General features: G+C 44.7%; 1 protein-coding gene across 5 annotated transcripts in view; it reads right to left on the reverse strand.

Moving 5' to 3' along the window:
- Positions 1-20,561, reverse strand: part of PDE10A (phosphodiesterase 10A) — a 574,597-nt gene that overhangs the window by 7,133 nt on the left and 546,903 nt on the right. For all 5 annotated transcript variants that reach the window (XM_059889985.1, XM_059889984.1, XM_059889983.1 and 2 more), the window contains 4 exons: positions 15,412-15,584; positions 7,327-7,438; positions 3,503-3,583; positions 1,861-1,949 (listed from right to left, as the gene is read on the reverse strand). In XM_059889985.1, the coding sequence (XP_059745968.1) occupies positions 1,861-1,949; positions 3,503-3,583; positions 7,327-7,438; positions 15,412-15,584 (455 nt within the window). The remainder of the gene's footprint in view (positions 1-1,860; positions 1,950-3,502; positions 3,584-7,326; positions 7,439-15,411; positions 15,585-20,561) is intronic.

The raw sequence follows: 20,561 nt of genomic DNA on the forward strand, positions 1-20,561 counted from the left end.
AGTACTTTGGCCACCTCATGCGAAGAGTTGACTCATTGGAAAAGACCCTGATGCTGGGAGGGATTGGGGGCAGGAGGAGAAGGGGATGGCAGAGGATGAGATGGTTGGATGGCATCACCAACTCAAGGGACATGGGTTTGAGTGAACTCTGGGAGTCGGTGATGGACAGGAAGGCCTGGTGTGCCGCAGTCCATGCTGTCACAGAGTCGGACATGACTGAGCAACTGAACCAACTGACTGGCTGATAAGGACTGTCCCCTTGACCCTGCACTTCAGTTCGGGGTCCTCAGAGGAGCCACACCCGCTGGAGCCGAGGCCCCATCCCACCAGCTTCAGGCTGTGGAGGCGAACACGCAGCCCATGCTCAGAGTTTCTGACTCAGTCAGGATTCACTGGGAGAGCGGACGGGACCATCAGGTCACACACAGGTGGAGAGGAAGGAAGGGGGCATCCATGACGACCCCCAGCCGGGCCTTTGCGTCCCGCGGGGCGGAAGTGTGTGCCCAGTGCAGGTCAGCCCCGCCCGTCACACACCGCACGCTGAACACCACGTCAGGCACTAAAAAGTCACCTCAAGTTACACCTGCTACAGACCTTTGAGATTTCCTTGTTAGGTGGTTGATTTGTGCTCCCCTGGCCTCTGGTCTCAAATGCACCCTCAGCTCCCCCAGCCCCCCAGTCTCTCTCAGGATCTGCAGCTCAAACATGAGGGCATCTTGGTCTCCTTCGACGGTGGAGCACTCCTGCTGCCTGACTGCCCCTGGCCCGCCCCGTCCAACCCCACAGAGACCCCATCCACATCTCCGCCTTGATGGGATGTCAAAATCAGAAGGGAACCTTAGTGTCGGCAAGCACAGAATGCTAAGAGATCTTTGTACAAAGAAACCCCTAAAATATAACCTGAAAAATATAACGCTTTAGCTTCTGTACCATATCATCAGGTGTCATTTCCCCCAAACCTAAAGAGACTTCTTGGTATATTGGAAAAAAGACACACATTAACTTTGCTGTGTTTCCTTGGCTCAACAAAACATGCTGGGGTGTTCTGTTCATTGCCACAGGCGCAGAGAAGAAAGAGGACCACTTAAATAGGAGACAGCAGTGTCTCTGTTCAATCTTCTTGCATGTTAGTTTTATTTGTTTTCCTTAAAAAAAAGCCCGTTCGTGAGTTTCAACAGCAGAGGACAGGGGAGCCCTAAAGCCTCTGATTGTGTCTGCAACCTTCCGGCCACAGGTCTGATGCACCCACTCCAGCCCCCAGTGTGGTTCCGGCCGAGCGGTTACAAAAACAGTCCCCATACCCACTCTCCTGCAGAAAGCCAACACACAGCTGTTTGCTCATTGCCTGTCACCCTCCCCAGGGGAGTTTCCTTTTCAGGTGAAATGAAATCTTAGAAAATTCCCAACGTTCTGAGCTGAGTTTAGCCCTTAAAAAGGATAATGAGAGCACACAGAGAAATCTGAACTAGAACAGGTCAGCTGGAGGCCTGCCTTTCTTTCGGGAAGAAAATGAAACTTAAGATCGCATTCAAGATCCCGTCTCTACCCTTCAAACAGTAAACTGTGTGATTTAAACCGAGTCCCCTTCCAAACCAGCAGCTCAGAAAAGACATTATCGTCTTTTTAAAAACAGCATCAGCCAGGGGTCTGTGAGTCATAAAAAAGAACACTTCCCGCTCCTTTTTGGTGAATGAACAACTTTGTGAACAAATACTCTTGACTTATACTTGTTACGTAGGCACACACACAGCCCAGTTACTCTAAACTGCAGTGAAGACATCATGTCTAGATGGGGCAAAAAACGCTGCCCAGATTCTTATTCTTGACGGAAAAGCATCAAGGTGAAGCTGGTGTACATACCTGCAGGCCTTCAGGAGCGGTTCCGTGGCAGGGAAGATCTGGGTGAGGGTGGTGTAGCAGGGAATGGCCACGGCATTGTAGAACCCCAGCTGGCCCAGCACAGAAACGCAGACAAGAAACACGACGGCACGTTAGCAATTCTAGCAGCGCTGTCAAAATTCACCAAGTGAATTCTCTACTTCTCAAGCCTACCTGAAAATCTAAGCACTCTGGTTTTGCTAAGTAACATTTACCTCAGTGAACACTCCTGCAGGTGACCGTTTAAAATTCATTAAAATACATTCACAATATAAAATATAAAAAATTTAAATCATAAAAAGAAGCTACTTTAAAGCCCAAGTACGGTATTCAGTGGGATTCTTATTATAGATCAGTTGTAATTCATGACCTATTCTTAGGAGTCTTTTACTAAATGGCAAAGAATAATTGCACAATAACTACAAGTCAGAAGCAATGTATTTGGTAAAATACTAGCTGATCACAGAAATATCTTATTTAAAATTCACTAATACTATAAATGGATCTGGAATTTTGGCAAAAAAATGCACTGCTCTTAATGGAATCACACGAGAACAAAGTCCGCTTTCTGACGGCATTTTCAGTTCTCTTATCAAGAATCCCATTGGGGTCACTGCTCAACTGCCTCCAAGGAAAAGCTAATACTGTCAGCTTCCTCTCTTAACTACGTTACAAGATGAATTCCGAAAATTGAACAAATCAAATGTAAAATGATGAAATTAAAAATAAGTGGAAGAAAATAAAGGTAAAGATATTCTCTCAGCATGGGACAGGACTCTTACAATGTCAAAGCAGGACTAAACTGCAAAATACACTCTCAACAGGCATGGCACGCGTGTTGGTGCAAGCCAGACAGGGAAGGAAAGTGAGCCTCCTGTGGAGGAGCTGGCTAAGGAGTCGAGAAAAGTGCCCCTGAGCGACAAGGATGAACAAATCACACCTTCCCATGCTGCGCTGGTGCCCGCCAAGAGACGTAATTAACATCCTTATCGTGACGTCAGAAGATTGATAGTTTTAAAAGACCATCATCAAAGGAATGTATCACACCACAGGCGCATACATGCAAAGTTAAGAAGGCCCTAGAGCTCTCAAAGCATCAAAAATTAATGCAAAGTATGTTGTAAGACCTGAAAAGAAAATAATGAGTGCCAGTTTACAGTAAGACAAAACTCAAAATGTACTGAAACATTATTCATTATTTGTTAGGAAACGCAGACCTAACCAAACTCTATAATGTTATTCTCCAAAAAATATCTTTGTATTGATGAAAGTATTTTTGATGAAATATTGATGAAAGTATTTTGAAAAATGAAAATTTTGATGAAAGTACATTTGATGAAAAAGTATTTTTTGTTTGCTAAAATGTATTAACATTTCAACTTCATCCATCTCCTCTATTTCAAGTAAGAAAAGAAAGCCTGTAATTTACTGCAATTTTATCTGTAGAAAGAAGTGATGACAAGGCTAGTTATGAAGCCTTTAAATCTAGCTAGGACTTCCCAATCAAGGGGCATCTAAATGGAGCAGACTTCAGCAGGTTCCAGCTCCCGTCAGCTGGCATGTGCTTCTTACCCCCATCCGCTGTCGACCACTGTGAACGACCACTTGACCACACAGCCCATACCTGGCCTTGCGGGACCTCGTCCTTCTTGTCTCTGTCCATCATGGGAATGGGCTGTATCCCCAGTTTCTTCATTTCATCGCCCTGGGAGAAACGGGGGGAAACCAGGCTCTCTCAGTTTCACGCAGAGTTATAAAACGTCAGCATTAACATGCTGTTCCCTCTGTTCATTAAGTTTTTCAAAATGAATAATATTTCTGGCTAACGACCACACAAATGTCAGAATAATAAAAATGTAATGTACTACTGTGGGTTTTTATCCTCACGTTCCTCTCCTGTGCTGAATTACCAGAAACCCAGCCATCACTTCTGCTTCATTTTGTAGAAGTTGGTGAAAGTTATACCAGAAGGACACGTGTGTGTGAGGAGGAACACACGTGTGTGTGAGAAGGAACACACGTGTGTGTGAGAAGGAACACACGTGTGTGTGAGGAGGAACACGTGTGTGTGAGGAGGAACACACATGTGTGTGAGGAGGAACACACATGTGTGAGGAGGAACACATGTGTGTGTGAGGAGGAACACACATGTGTGAGGAGGAACACACGCGTGTGTGAGGAGGAACACGTGTGTGAGGAGGAACACACGCATGTGTGAGGAGGAACACACGCGTGTGTGAGGAGGAACACGTGTGTGAGGAGGAACACGTGTGTGTGTGAGGAGGAACACATGTGTGAGGAGGAACACACGCGTGTGTGAGGAGGAACACGCGCGTGTGTGAGGAGGAACACGCGTGAGGAGGAACACGCGCGTGAGGAGGAACACGCGCGTGTGAGGAGGAACACGCGCGTGTGTGAGGAGGAACACAAGAGCAAGGATGAAATAACCTCACAGCCTTCACCTCACTCTTTCAGATGATTTTCTCACACGCACCGAGACAGATGAAGCCAGAGTTTAAAGAGGAATACTGACCCATCAAGAATAAAGAGCAGTCTGCTAAAACATGTCAGTAAAGACACAATATAACTGGCTAGAGATCAGCATGAAGGTTAAAATCATAGATGTTTACTGAAGATGTATAGTATCAGGGCCACTATAAATATTACGTCACTTGGTCTTCATGAAATACTATGAGTTAGATATTATTATCCCCATTTTACAGATTTAAAAATTACCTTACTCTTTTTATTTCTTTTTTAAGGTTAAAGATTATTCAGTCCTTAGCATTTCTTAATTATTAATATTTTTGACTATTTTGTTGTGTTTGTTTTCAGAAATCTGAAGCATAAAGCATCCTGAGTTTGCTAAGACAGGGTCCTGGGACGAATGACCATAGCCCTCGTTAAGGATGTGTGAGCACAGGACCAGAACACTGTCTTAACTACGTAAAGTCACTGGAAGCGGTCTGCTCTGAGGTTACTGGTTTAAACATGAACTGCGCTAGTTCTCATACTTTCTTCTTCTCTGCCCTAAGGGAATGAAAATGACCAGGCCCCCTCAAGGATTTCACAAGCCCCGAGACATACAAAGATTTTAAATAAGCAGTGATTCGTACAGGCACCTAGCAACAAACACTGATGCGACAAGGAGAACACCTCACGGGACGGATGGCCCGTGCGTGCGTGTGGTCTGGGGTGTCGGGGCTGAGGGGGGAGGGCTGCGGGGGTGTGGGGCGGGGGGCTCCAGGCGGATGGAACTGCAAGCACAGTCAGGGACCCAGGCCGCAGAGGGGCTGTGGGCTTGGTGCATCAAGCTCGCCACTTCTGTCTTCACCACAGCGAGGGGAGACAGGCGGTTGCCGGGAAACAGAACTTGTCCCGAAGCAGCAAGAGTGGCAGCTGGGGCTGAGATGGGTCAGAAAGCTGGCCCGAGGTGTCAGCATCAGCACTACGGTGGGATGTTCATCTCAGACAGCGTGACACCAAAGACCCCACACTCTTAGCTACTGTTACACTGATTCTAGAAGACAGGCAAGGAGCCCAGCTACATGCTGCAGTAATCCAGGCGAGAGCTGGTGAGGGTCTGACGGAAGGGAGAGGGTGGGGCGGGGAGGAGGGCAGCGTGGACTTCCATGAACATCTATGAAACCATGGCAAGGCTTGGGCACTACAGCTCTGCTTCCTCTCTGGGACGGTGAGGTCCTTGCAGATGGCATCTGTGAGCCTAACGGGAGCTCGGTCAATCTCTGTGCACCCCTTAACCAATGCTGTGCTTAACCACTGCACCCCTTAACCAATGCTGTGCCTAACCCCTGCACCGCTTAACCAACGAGGAATAGAAAGGGGAAAGAAATCGACACGTTTGTCCCCTTTTGCTTCATGTTTTAGAATACAAATATAGTTGTTAAGGTATGAAGTATATCACTGCTAAATGAATCAAAGTGTCTGCAAAACAGTAAGGAAGCTTCAGACAAGCTTTCTTATGTGGTACGTATAGCATTAACTATGTTACGAGTATAGACACACACGCAAATTAAGCTGATTGTGATAATAAAGTCAAATATTACAGCTCAGACATGTACATTTAAAACCAATCTTGAGTCTGAGAGTAACTAGATTTTGACACACACACACAATAAAATTTTTTTTAAAAAGAAACATTCAAGAGGATGCATATACAAGGTGTATAGCTGAGCTACCAGGGAAGCTGGTATAGAAACAATACCTTCAGTATAATCAACCCAAGGCCTGTGGTCCTCACTCAATAAAAACTTCTTTGGTATTACTACTATGAGACAAAACCAACATCATAGACCATTTCTATTCATCATTACCTGGATGGTTTACTGTTTTTTTTTTTTTTTTTTTTTACTTTTTATATCTGTTCTTCTATTGGATGAGATTTAAGCTATGAGGTTTATGGTTTTTACCAAACTCTTTGTCCTCCAAATTTACTTTGACTTCTTCTACCCAAATGAGGTGCACAAACATTTTATAGTTTATTTTTCCATAAACTTATTTTTAATATGCAGGGATCTAAGTATCTGTGGGTTCATTTGAACAAGAGAATTATATCCTACTTATTCATGACCAACTCAGAGAGCAAACTGAGGAGCAAAGACACATTTCTGATAATTTAGATAATTCAGTCAAGAAAAGGTATTCATAAAAGCAATCTACATAGCTTTTCATATGTCAGGAATTCATGAGTTCATGAATTAATTCCCGTGGAACTCATGATTTGCAGCTTAATTGACTGTTTGGCATATTCACAATTTAATCGCAGGTGTCTATGGTACATCATTAGTCCCTCAAATTTTCTGCTGCAGGCAAATACAGCCTGTGTGGGTCCCTCTTAATACTTTCTCTAGTGGCCATAAAAGGGATGACCACTGATCATTACTGAAGGGATGACAAGGATTGGCTATTAAATAAAGAAAACTGCTGCACTGCTGTTCAGGGAATCAGTTCCTGAACCGTTTCAGTGGAGATCAGGATTTACACACATATCCAAGTTGGACGCTCTGACTTTATACCTGTATGAAGGCTAAACAATAGGGTTTTTTAAGGTACTACCAGGCAATGGCACCCCACTCCAGTACTCTTGCCTAAAAATCCCATGGACGGAGGAGCCTGGTAGGCTGCAGTCCACGGGGTCGCTAAGAGTTGGACACGACTGAGCGACTTCACTTTCATTTTTCACTTGCCTGCATTGGAGAAGGAAATGGCAACTCACTCCAGTGTTCTTGCCTGGAGAATCCCAGGGATGGGAAGCCTGGTGGGCTGCCGTCTATGGGGTCGCAGAGTCGGACACGACTGAAGCGACTTAGCAGCAGCAGCAGCAACGTGAGCAGCTACTGTTACTACATTATTCCTGTATTTAATATCCCCTCAATTTTTCCTCACTTCTTGACATCGTCTGCGTTCATATGAAACCCCAGGACGTACCTCCGCCCAGAATTCTGCATATATGTCGTTGGCCGTCAGTCTCGTCACTGGCCACAGCTTTGTCACAGAACAAAGATCACAGGCGGTCATCATCAAACCGATGACACGGTCTCTAGAACACAACGAGACAAGACTGGTCACCGCAGCGTTTGCACAGGTATGAGAACAGCTAGGAAGACTTCCGCAGTTTCAGGACCAAGCGCGGCTTCAGGCTGGCACTGCTGCATGCAGCGGGGACGAAAGATAGCTTTTCAGAGCAGATGCAGCTGAAAGGAGAGAAAGGACACAGTTAAGAGATGGTGTCGCTTTAATCGTGAGAACACCGGTCACTGCTCTCCCTAGTTCCATGAAGAGTGCATACTCTGCTCCTGCTTCCTGCTGAAATATGTCATGCTGGCCTGGCCCTGACACCTTCTAAATCCCTGGTATACCTGACTGCCACAAACCAGATTTTGAATTTCATGGAATTGTGAAACTTTAGAGTGGAAAGAAACCTTGTGGCGGGGGGGGGGAGCCTATCCAATCCTTTCACTTTACAGAAGGAGAATGTGAGACACAAATGAGTGCAACGATGTCTTCGAGGTGTAGACAGCCCAGGGCCGGCCAGAGGACTCAGATTCCCAGAGGCTCTCTCACCGCCTCACCTGCAGAGAAGGGCAGGGTCGCCCACTGCTGTACAGACTCTACATCCCCAAGGAAAGGAAGTTGTTTTTCCTCAATTGCTTTGCACTCACCACCATGTGTTCTAGGTCCCACCCCCCAAATATGGTTCATTCAGTCCTTCCTCTAGAGGACAAGTAAAAATTGCCTAAAAAGTATTTAAACATACCCACCCCCTGTGTAATTGTAATGGGTTTGGTCTAATGACATGGGGTCACCCTATATGAAGACTACACTTAAGCGTGGCACTACACGCTAGCTATTAAGAGCTTTTAATATACCGACTTAAACTTTTACAAAGCAAATTGCGTAATGATAGGAGGCAAATTATGGAGAAAGACACAAAACTTCGTAACAAGCGAGAAGATGTTGCCATTGCCCCTCCCACCTAAACTCCAGAGTCTGAGGACTCCGCTGCTGCTCAAGGGCGTTGGTCTTCCTGGAGGGGTGCAGACAGACCCCATCTGTGGGCAAGGGCTGCCCTGGGGCCTGAGCCTGTCGACCAAGGCTCACAGCAGAGCAAGAGGCTTGGCTGGAGCTTCTGATTTAGGGGTGCTCCCTCAAGCAAAGATTCCTGGATCTCTGGGAGACCCTGCTTTGTCTATTACCCATGTTTTGGTGCCAAGCACTTGTGAGGTTTTGCATTAATACTTTCCATCAGCCAATTTCTTTCAGCCCATTAGCCAGGTGGCTCAGTGGTAATGAATCCACCTGCCAATGCAGGAGATACGAGAGACATGGATTCCATCCCTGGGTGGGGAAGATCTCTGGAGAAGGAAATGGCAGCCCACTCCAGTATTCTTGCCTGAGAAATCCCATGGACAGCGGAGCCTGTGGGGCTACAGTCCACAGGGTTGCAAAGAGTTGGACATGACTGAGCGACTGAGCACAGCATTAGTAATCTCTTCTACAACCTTACTTTTCATAAGGACAAGTGGGTATCATGTATCTAACAGGCAGTCTAGATGACTTTAAAAATGTCACTGAGACTTAAAACGTGTACTCACCCTGTGACCCCAAAATGGATGTCATGTGAAGATATAAACCCCTTAAAATGATCAGAAAGCCCACGTTTTCTTGCTGAGGTGGTTTCCTAAGGACTTTGCGGTTTACAGGAAGAATATTTATTTCTGGATTTGGGCTTCTAAAGCAATGACTGTATTTTCTGTTTGCATAACAGGCCAGTTCATTTAAACAGAAACAGAACATGAAAAATACTATTATTTTGTTAACAATAATAATAATAAAAATAATAATAATTATTTCATGAGACTTAAATAATTCAGTCTCATTCAATCTACATTCACACAAAAGAATCAGCACTCATTTCTTTTGGATAAATATTGCAATAAGCTTCATCTCAAGAAAGATTTCTTATCTCATAAATCTAAGGAAAAAATGTTAACATAAATGGGCACTAGAAAGCATGTGAACCAGTTCTCTCCCTGGATATGACTCCATAGGCAGCATCCTTACCATTGGGGTTGAAAGGATAATAACCTACTTATCATTCAGACTTCACTGTCAAAAGTACTTAGAAAAAAAAATTTACCAGTATTTTACTGTTAACCAAACAAATAAAAACAAGACAGATAAGATCTGTATTAAATGCCTTTAAAAAATTACTTTTTTTTTTTTTTTTTACTGTTAATGACAAATTAATTGGATAGTGATGGTTTCCTGGAAATATTAACCTGAATCGGAATTGTGTTATTTCTGTCTATGAATGGGATATAGGCCTAACTGGTGACTCACTCACTTCAGTCGCTCAGTCATGTCTGACTCTTTGTGACCCCATGGACTGCAGCATGGAGACCTAATTCATACTGCATTCTGATAGCCAACTCTGAAAGGGATGGAGTTTATGCCAACTGTGCTCTTGGCATGACCTTGCCTGTCCTCCTCACTAAGAACACTGCAGTGAGAGCCCGGTACGTGACGCCTCTACTACTGACGGTTCCAGGAGGGTAGCTTCGAGGGGTGGGGGGGGTGGTGCAGTTCACCACATTCATTTATTCCAAAAAGTTCTGAAGGCCTGTATGTGTCAGACACGGTTCTAGAAATGAGTAAAATAAGCCCTGCTCAGAAGAATTGATGCTTTTGAATTGTGGTGTTGAAGAAGACTCTCGAGAGTCCCTTGGACTGCAAGGAGATCCAACCGGTCCATCCTAGAGGAAATCAGTCCTGGGTGTTCACTGAAAGCTGAAACTCCAATATTTTGGCCACCTGATGCGAAGAGCTGACTCATTTGAAAAGACCCTGATGTTGGGAAAGACTGAAGGCAGGAGGAGAAGGGGACGACAGAGGATGAGATGGTTAGATGCCACCACTGACTCAAGGGACATGAGTTTGGGTAAACTCCGGGAGTTGGTGATGGACAGGGAGGCCTGGCATGCTGCGGTTCTTGGGGTTGCAAAGAGTCGGACACAACTGAGTGACTGAACTGAACTGAACTTGTAGGAGTAATCTTCTAGTGGGGAAAAGCAGAAGGTAAGAGAAAATTTTCATTCAATGAGTGTATAGAAAAATACTTCAAAGGAGGCAAACATATGAAGACGAGTGAGAGTCCAGTGGCGATGACAGTGTGCAAGTCCTAACTCGGGAATAAGCGCTGAGTGGTTGCAGAACAGCAGGAAAGCCAGTCCGGCAGAAACACAGCAGGGAGGTGGGGCGTGGGCTGCTTGTTGCTGAGTCTGGAGACAGACGGGAACATTCTGACGGCAAGCACCTGGAGGCTGAGGGTACAAGCTTGACCTGCCACGTTTTCAGAGACGCCCCTCAGAAGTGCTCAGCGGAGGACGGGCTGAAGACCTGTGTGGGGGAGGCTGCTGAGAAGGCCTGCAGGAGAACACCGGCATCCAGAGGGGCGGGCACAGCGGTGTGAACAGAGGCGACGGCAGAGGCCCCTGGACTGCAGAGACCCAACCAGTGCATCCTAGAGGAGATCAACCCCGAATATCCACTGGAAGAACTGATGCTGAAGCTGAAGCTCCAATACTTTGGCCACCTGATGCAAAGAGCCAACTTATTGGAAAAGACCCTGATGCTGGGGAAGACTGAAGGCAGGAGGAGAAGGGGACGACAGAGGATGAGATGGCTGGATGGCATCACTGACTCAACCAACAAGAGTTTGAGTAAGCTCAGGGAGAAGGTGAAGGACAGGGAAGCCTGACGTGCTACAGTCCATGGGGTTGGACACGACTTAGCGACTGAACTACAAGTGGAGACAAAGAAAGTAGGAGGAGCGTTAGAGGCAGTGCGTGAGTATTCAGTCGTGTCCGACTCTGTGTGCCCCACGGACTACAGCCGCCAGACTCCTGTATCCGTGGAATTTTCCAGTCAAGAACACTGGAGTGGGCTGCCATTTCCTACTCCAATTTTAAGGAAACTCTATCGTGTTGTCTATCATGGCTGTAGGGATTTACATTTCCACCAACAGTGCAGCAGAAACTAACACATTTTAAGTCAACTACATGCCAATACTAATTTAAAAAAAATCTTTTTTTAAAAGCCAAGGAACAGAGAGTCCTAAAGGAAGCAGCGATTGAAAGTCTCAACTACGCTGATGACAAGACACACTTTAAACACAAAGATGCAGGCAGTGTGGCGGTAAAGGGCTGGAAAAAACACTGCCGTTAAGTGACCACAGTCACAGGAAACCAGCCCCTCTCACCACATGGGCCACAGCCTCGTCTCACTCAGCGAAGCTATGAGCCATGGCCTGTAGGGCCACCTGAGACAGACGGGTCACGGCGGAGAGTTCTGACAAAACGGGGTCCACGGGAGAAGGGAATGGCAAACCACTTCAGTATTCCTGCCTTGAGAACCCCATGAAACCACGGGGTCGCAAAGAGTCGGACACGACTGAGCGACTGAACTGAACTGAAGCAAGCACGGGAAGGCTGGTGTGGCTACGAGACACAGAAAACTTTAAGGCGAGAGGTACCATCAGGATGAAAGAGACCTTCATAGCGACACGAGGCTCAGTCGTGGAGAAGACAAAAGAAATACACAGATGTCTAGGCACCTAATGAAGTTTCTAAACACATGAAGCAAAACTGAGAAATATATCAAATTCATAACTTTTTAAATACTGGAAACTGTATTTCCATTAAAAATGGGAAAAATACATTCACAAGTGATAAAATCTATGATATGACCAGTATAATTTTACTAACAAAAAGTGATAGGATCTGTGCAAACAAACCATATAAAATATTATTCAAGACTAAAAAGTCACAGCAATGCTCTTGGATAAGAAGCCAATATACTCTCATTTACAAGTGAAGAGATAAATGCAATAGAGCTGCAATTAAAATCCCAAGGTGGATATTTTTAATTGAAAACAAACCTGATTGATGGAATGTTCTTTTTGTTTATAAGTATTCACTATGAAGAGGATAAAGGGTCAATATGTGTGTAATTTATACGGAAATGGCACAGTGAAAAATAGGCAAAAAGTATTTTAAAATGTTAATAATTCTTGAATGTGGGTATTAGTATATATTTCAGCATAATTTCTACCATTCTTAAGTTTGAAATTTTTCTTATAAAAATATAAAAATTCATTTATTAAGTACCAATTTCCATGAAATTTTTGGAAAGCAAATGAAAGATGAAAATTATCTTGCCACGTATGTATGATAAATTTTAACATAGTTACAATAGTCAAAATAGTATGACCACAGTTGAGGATTAACATTTAAATGGCTTAAGGAGTCAAAAGAAGTATTCTAGTCTATATGAAAACTTCAATTCAATGGAAAAGAACAGATTGTTAATTGAATGATATTGATTCAACTCATCAGAAAGAAATAAAGTTTTGTTCATAAAAATGTAATTTCAGAAGCATTAAGATCTAATTACAAAAATATGCAAAGAAAAATTTAAGCACAGTTTACACTCCTTTGAGGACAGGGGAGGCCTTCATAAGCAAGACAGGAAGCCGGACTTGAAAAAACAAATGACAGATTTGGACTCAAGAAATTTAATTTCTTTGCAGTTAAAATACGAATAAAATTTTTGAAAGACACTTAAAAGAAAATGTAACATGACAGAGAAAATCTTAACATCCTTAACAAAAATTAGAATGCGAACTGATTTGTGAAAAATTGTAAAGAATCCAACAAAGAAAATACACAAATTGTGAACAAACAGAAGTAGGAACAACAGTCAACAAACATGGAAAGGTCTGGAATGCAGGCATCTATCAGAGAATGGCGTATTCAAAGAGAAACGGCTTTTAGCCTATGTTAGAAGAAGTGTACATTTCTACAGTTCTTTTAGAAAATTTAATTTTCTTTTAGAAAATTTTCTAATACCATATGTGATATGACATATATATTTATAAAGGACAGTAGATAAGAGAGTTGGTTACAGAATTAATAATAGTGCAAAATTGCAGAAGCATTTGATTAATAGAAAGAAGGTTTAATGAGCCAACCCCAGAGACTGAGGAAGCTTTACGATCACATTTTTGTTTAAAAATATAGGCTCGTGCACAAACACACAGCCGTGAGTAAACACAGGGGAAGGCATGGGATGGCACCACACCAAGCCTGCTATTCGCTGTGGGCCACAGACAGAAGCAGGGCACCCTCGGGCTTCTCATCCATGCTGTGCGGATAGGGCAGTAACGCTATCAGTTCTACGCGGCCATTCTGTATCAGGGCTTGAGCAGGAGTGTTCTGGTATCTGCAGGGGTCAGGGAACGAATGCCTCCCCCACCGACACACTGACGGATGGCTCTATTATTGCTTTTCTTGTATATGGCTGCACTCTTTAAACTGTTAAAACAAATATGCATTATCTTTAAAGTTACTAATCACCCCGAAATTATTCAGTCATCATAACTGTACAGTAAACACCACTAACGTGGATACATGCATGATGCACCAAGCATAGTATCATTTGCAATTACGTTTTTAAATTTTTCTATTTCATAATAATATTATTATCATAATCATTTTGCTAAAAACATGTGCAAGAAACTTGATCCTACTTACACAGCTCTTCTTTGTAACCTAAAGACAATGAAGACACAGAGTTTTCAGCAACTTGAAGGATGCCGTAATGTCGGGCATATTTCTCCAATCTTATAATTGCCATAAGAGAGAGAACTGTGAATAAACACCTGTTCCTACAGGTCTTGGCACAAGAACTACACATGAAATCTGCCAGAGGCAGAGACATATGAAGAACTGCAAATTGCTTGGCACCCCTCAGGCTGCAGGCGGAGGAGTGGGCATCTGTGTGACACGGACGCTCCCACCATCCTGAGAGGCTTCCGGCAACACGTCCAGACGATTCTGTGAAACTAAGACTCTCTAAGAAATTAAGCATTTCTTTTCCTCAAAGTGACTCCCCGTAAAACGTTTGATGATCATATTCTTGAGGAGATTAGGTTTATTATGCATCTGTCTGTAGTTATTTGTAAACATAAAGTTTTGTGTTTGGGACCCCTGAGCAAATTGCTTCTAAAAACTAAATGTAGATTCCTCTGGAAAGAAACGTTAGGACCAGTACCTTAATGGATCACAGAGTAGGGCACACAAAGCACCTGAATAAAGAGTGGATTCAAGTTCAGCAAGACTGGAATGAACCGATAAGCAAGTGTTCCCAGGTCTAAAGATGTATCACTTGAGATGGACTTGGTCAGATATGCACCCTGCAACAGCAAAGTCCTAGAAAGAGAAGCTGGCCAGGGCAAGAGGTGTTTTAGCCAACGGACTGAGATCTAACGGACAGACGGGTGGACAGGCTCACAAAGAAAAGACCTGATGCATTCCTGAATCCAGCAGGCAAGTCACACCTTCTCAGAAAAAAAGGAATCAAGCCACCTCAGCCTGATGCCACTGGAGCATTTAAGGACCCTCATTCTCTGTTTTGACTCCACGTTCAAACAGACTCTGGATGGCCACTCAGCTTCCTAAGATTGTGACCACACTGAGTGCCAATGTTCTGACGTGTGCAGCTACAACACACGTTTGCAGATTAGTAACATGGAACGCAAGTCTTACACATCAGTCACACTGGCTTGGCGAATAGGATTTGGATTCTGATGAATCCATTTCTGTTTGCTTCTGAGTCTGAGAGGTCAATGACCAAATGCTGGATTGTGATAAATCTGAGGAGAGGCGTCTTGCAAAATGACTTCCCTTTGACAGTACCCACTCCTATGCGACCAGTGTAAATTCCAATTGGTAGTTTAGTTATCTTCACAACACACTGTCAGCGATCTTGTCAAGCAATGAAATATCCAAAGTAAATATAAAATGCACATAAAATAAACAAACAAAAAACGCAAAAATTCCATTTACATTTCTGTTTTCAAATATAAATTTGAAATTACGCTTTTGTTTTATAATATACATTTATTCCAAATAGCACTGCCTGGGCTACTGAACTTTCAGAAGCGCTTTTTACCTATGTGATTGGTTATTAAGGTTCAGCGACCCGGTCTGGTACATCTCTTCCAGCTGCTTCCGGTTCCCGAAGTACAGAGCGAGGTCCGTGGCGATGATGGCTTTGCGGATGATCTCAAGCACCTGCTCGTATTCACTGGAGCTCAGGGTGGAGAAGATGTTGTGTCCTTCCAACTAGGGGAAGACACAAGCAAACACACATAAGCACAAACACCCACACGCCGACAGCAAGCACCGGCTCCCACCTCGCGACACAGGCGGTGCCAGGAAACAACAGTTGGTTGTCGTTTAGGTCACGAACAGAATCTGCCTGCAATGCAGACCCGGGTTTGATCCTCTGGACAAGGAAATGGCAGCTCACCCCAGTAAACTTGCCTGGAGGATTCCATGGACAGAGAAGCCTGATGGGCTACAGTCCATGGGGTCACAAAGAGTCAGATACGACTGAGTGACTAACGCTTTCAGGACACATTTGGGTGGAATAAAAGGACAGTTTGAAATGACCAATGAAATCAGTGTTTTGGTTTCTCCTTATGATACAACAATGAAGCTACCACTTAAATGAACTATTTAAACCACATAACATTTCCCACCACAGAATTCCAGCAATTTAAATATATACCTAGTTTGGAGATATTTCCAGTAAGTAATTAAAGGATTGGAATATGTAAAATATTTAAGTGAAAGAATTTTCCTTTTACACTAATTAAAAATTTTGGTAATTTTCATATTATAGTAGAAATTAATGGGCTTAAAAAATCATCTATACCCTTGTCCATTTCTGCAAGCCTAGTGAATATGAACCTAATTACTCTGTACCATAGAAGAAAATGTCCCAGTACTGGAAAATTCATAGGCATATTAAAAACTCTCCCTACAGACAGGAATGCTTCTACATAAAACACACATCCCTGAGGCACAAAAACTGGAAGGCCATCGCTTTTTGTCCTCACGGTACGTGGACACAGCAGATCACCACCCTGAACAAGACCAAACATCTGTCATCCGGATTCTATTTCCTCAGAATTATTCTTCTATATGCGAATCTCTTCAACCTTTTTCCAATAATTTCCCTCAGAATTTTAAGTTTTGATTTGTAATTGAGACTAAAATGTGGCATTTCTGTTCAAACAAAAAAGGTTGAGATTCAACTTGTGGGTTCATCAATTATTTTTTAATGATTTATTAGTCAACATAATTATACTGAGCTACTACTGAGTTGGTAAAGAATCTGCCTGCAATGTGGGAGACCCGGGTTTGATCTCTCTGTTGGGAAGATCCCGTGGAGAAGGCAACAGCTACCCCGTCCAGTATTCTAGCCTGGAGAATTCCACTAGAATTCTCTGTATAGTCTATTCCACTGGATAGTCCATGGGGTCTCAGAGAGTTGGACACGACTGAGCAACAAACGCTTTCATAATTGTACTATAAATTGACTTTTGTTTCCAGTTGTCTTAAACTATATTTACTCACTGATAAAATATGTTACAAACTTGAAATTATTAAAGTACATTTCTTTACAAAATCAGATACCTCAGTAAGACATCATCTGCTTCCTATTACTCTGAAATAAGGCTGTGTGTTCTCCATTTATTTTCAGTTATCAGAATCTTTCTGAATTATTTACTGTTAAGGTATTACATTTATATTTAAATTATCCTATGGTACAATGGTACGACCCAACAACAGAGTTACTTATAATCGGCTCTTGTTCTGACGATGGTATCTGTAGAACGGTCTAAAATTATAAACCCCTTTCAAACTCATGATTTCACTTTCAAATGATAAAATTTCAATAAATCTTTGATATATAGCTAAAATGAAGTGTTTGCTGAAACACTAATGACATTTTTATTTGACTAAAGAAAGCCAGCCCAGACCTCACTCTCCAGCAGTCCTGCCCCCTCTCCCCACATTATGAATCACTACTGTGGGAACAGTAGGCAGAGGCTGGTGCATTCTGGGACTTTGGAAGGAAAAAAGTCAATGATGCAACTAATTGCGTCCAGCATTCAAAACAACGATGCTTTGAAAAATATACAATATTTATTTTGATGTTTAATTGCCAACTGCATCAACCATATACTAGGAAACGTAAGAGCACTGTAATTAAGAACACAGATTTTGGAGTCAAACACCTCTGGTTGTTAATATCCTCCTGCTCCTTACAAGCTGTGTGACAATGAACAAGTACCTTAACCTCTTGGATGTGCATTACTCTTATTTGGAAAATGGACATGAATAATAATACCTGTCTCTCCGGATTCCACAAAAAGCAAATGTATTGATAAGTGCAAAATTCTTGTTTATTGGAAATACCTAAAAATGAGGGCTTCCCTGGTGGCTCAGACGGTAAAGAATCCGCCTGCAATGTGGGAGAGACCTGGGTTCAATTCCTGGGTTGGGAAGATCTCCTGGAGGAGGGCATGGCAACCCACTCCAGTATTCTTGCCTGGAGAATCCCATGGACAGAGGAGCCTGGTGGCCTACAATCCAGGGCATCACAAAAAGCTGGACACTACTGAGCGACTAAGCACAGCACAGAGCTGATGAGACTGCCTGTGCTGACAGGGATGATGGTAAAATCTAGCAGTGTAACTTCTGCAGGCAGACTTCAGGGAGAGAGAGAAGGAGAGACAAGCAAACAAACCTACATGTCCAGAAGCGAATGGGACGGCCAGAGACCTCCTCTCTACTTAGGATTCATATGTAGAAAAGGATGGATTTCAGCTAACCTCTGTAATAAACTAACACATTGTAGCCTGTAAGTCTGGACAGTGTTGAGTATAAGTACAACAATTTTGCTACAGTTGCAACAGACAACAATAAATTCTACATACTGCAGATGGACTGTGTCACAGAAATGCTACTGCTAGAAAAACTCATGAAAATGTCACAGGATCCCAAAATGTTGGGATAAAGGTGATGTTTTAAAAACCTAAACATGTTTCACAAGCACTAGGCAATTTAAGATTAATGGAATAGTGAGACAGGTTTCTGAGTGATAAGAATAATCCTCCCTAATTGGTCTGGTTTCTAAAATGCTGGCTTTTGGGTACCCACCACGAGGTATTCACAGAAGGAGAAAGACAGAAAAAGGGCAGCTTCAGTATTCAAAACAATCATTAACATCTTCTTATGAAACACATTTTTAATATTAAAATGAACATTATTATGAATATTAAATAAAGGAATAGTGAATGAGCATTAAAATGGCTTTAGTATTCTAACACTAAAAACACATGGGTGCGTTTTAGATAAGAAAACGGAGCTTATTCAGTCACTCTGCACACAGACTAGACTCCATGCCTGAAGTCATTCCACTTGACTCCATGACTGAGCCACCTACACGCTCTGTCCTGAGGACACGTATGTACTCGCTTCCCCCTAAATGAAAGCTGGCAGCTTCCAGTCTCCACACTGCGCCCACACTGCTCTGCCCTCTCCGACTCCGAGTCCACAGTCGTCATGCTGCCCACAGTGCCCGTGTCAGCAGACGCGGGAGAGGCCCGCAGCGGCGGCAATGAACAGGGCTTACCACGCAGGGGAGAGGCGCGCTGAACTCACAGACAGAAGATTCCGGGACATGTGAGGTGTCTGCGGGCATCTGGGGGGCTCAGGGCCGAGGGAAGGGGCACACACCTGTGCCCCAGCTGTGTGGAGACGTTGTACAATGATTTCACTGGAGGAGGAAATGCCTGAGCTGACCCTTGAAGACAAGGAGACGCTTGAAAGAAAGAAAGTGGGAACTGGACAGGGCAGAGAGTCAGGAGAGTATGGGGCCACAGAAGCCTGGTAGATACAATGGTTCTGGAACGGGCAGGGGCTGTTCATCAAGGACTGCCTATCAGTTAAGAAAGGAGCTTTATTCTTGACGTCCTGGCACCCACTGGTCAATTTTAAAACAGGAGAATAACATGTTCAGACATATACATGGAAGGCAGACCTGAGACCCACAAGCCTGGGGAAACGGTGGTCACCAGGGGAAAAAGGCAGTCAGACCGACAGCGTCCAATGACGGTGAACTCTGGGACATCCCCGCGGAAGGTCCCTGCTGGCCACGCAGGAGGCTGTGGTGCCCAGAGGGGCCTGTACGGCGTCCACCGCGGATGCCAGCGGGCGCTTCTGTCCAGCCGCCCATGGCCTGCACACGGCCCGGCTCCATCACTGGAGGGCAGACCCGGGGCCACTGAGACAGGGTGGCTCAGCCCCGCTGAGAACGGGAGCCTCTCTTCTCTCCTGGTGCGCTGAGACTTCCTCCTTCATTCCTGACGCAATCTCCTGCCTACACCATCCAGCAGGGAGGGAGCTTCCCTGCACCCTCCTCACGGATGAACGTGTGGGCCTGGGTGACGGACAGACACCTGCCCGGCCCCCTGTACCAGGACAGATACCGACAAGGGTGAACGGCAGACACCAGCCGGCCCCCCGTTCTGCGACGGATACCCGACCTGTACCACGAATAATACTGTGTGTGGGGGGGTTGGACTGAGGTCAGCTGTCAAGGCCACTGGCTCAGTCTCTCTGTGCATCAGTGCTGCTGTGGTCACATGGGGTCCTCTTCCCCGTGTCCCCCCACCCCCCGTTGTCCAGATTGTCTACTAAGGAAGTGCGGCAGCCCACTAAAAGTCAGCCTTGGGGTGAATAAGACTGATACACACACACGCACACGCACAGACCTGGCTTGGAGAAGGCCTGTGGGCAGCTCCCCTATCCGTCAGAGTGAACGCTTTCTCTCCAGCCACGTGGCCGGAGGGCACCGTCGCAGGACCGCTGAGGTCTGCACGGTGATGGGGAAGAAGAAGAAGCCTGCGCGGCGCTCCGAGAGGCCGTGGGGAGAGCCGCTCCTTATAGGGGTCACTGGCAGACAGAGCTCCCAGAGCGGTCCGTGTCTACTAAGGAAGCACCGTCTGATGCTTCAGTGACGGGACGGGGGCATTTTTACCATTACCCGAGGATGTCACCTTAACTGTTTAGCCTGGAAAGCCTCCTGACCACACTCACACTTGGCGGGACTTGGTGACTGGAGGCGGGGAGGGCGACCCTGCCAGGGTCACTGCGGCGCGATGGGTGAGCAAGGCACCACTGCAGGAGCTGCGGAAGAAGCACACCGGCCGGCCGCGCGGACGCCAAGTCCAGCGTCTGGAGGCA

This window comes from Bos taurus, chromosome 9 (assembly GCF_002263795.3).
Source record: "Bos taurus isolate L1 Dominette 01449 registration number 42190680 breed Hereford chromosome 9, ARS-UCD2.0, whole genome shotgun sequence".
Classification (NCBI taxonomy): domain Eukaryota; kingdom Metazoa; phylum Chordata; class Mammalia; order Artiodactyla; family Bovidae; genus Bos; species Bos taurus.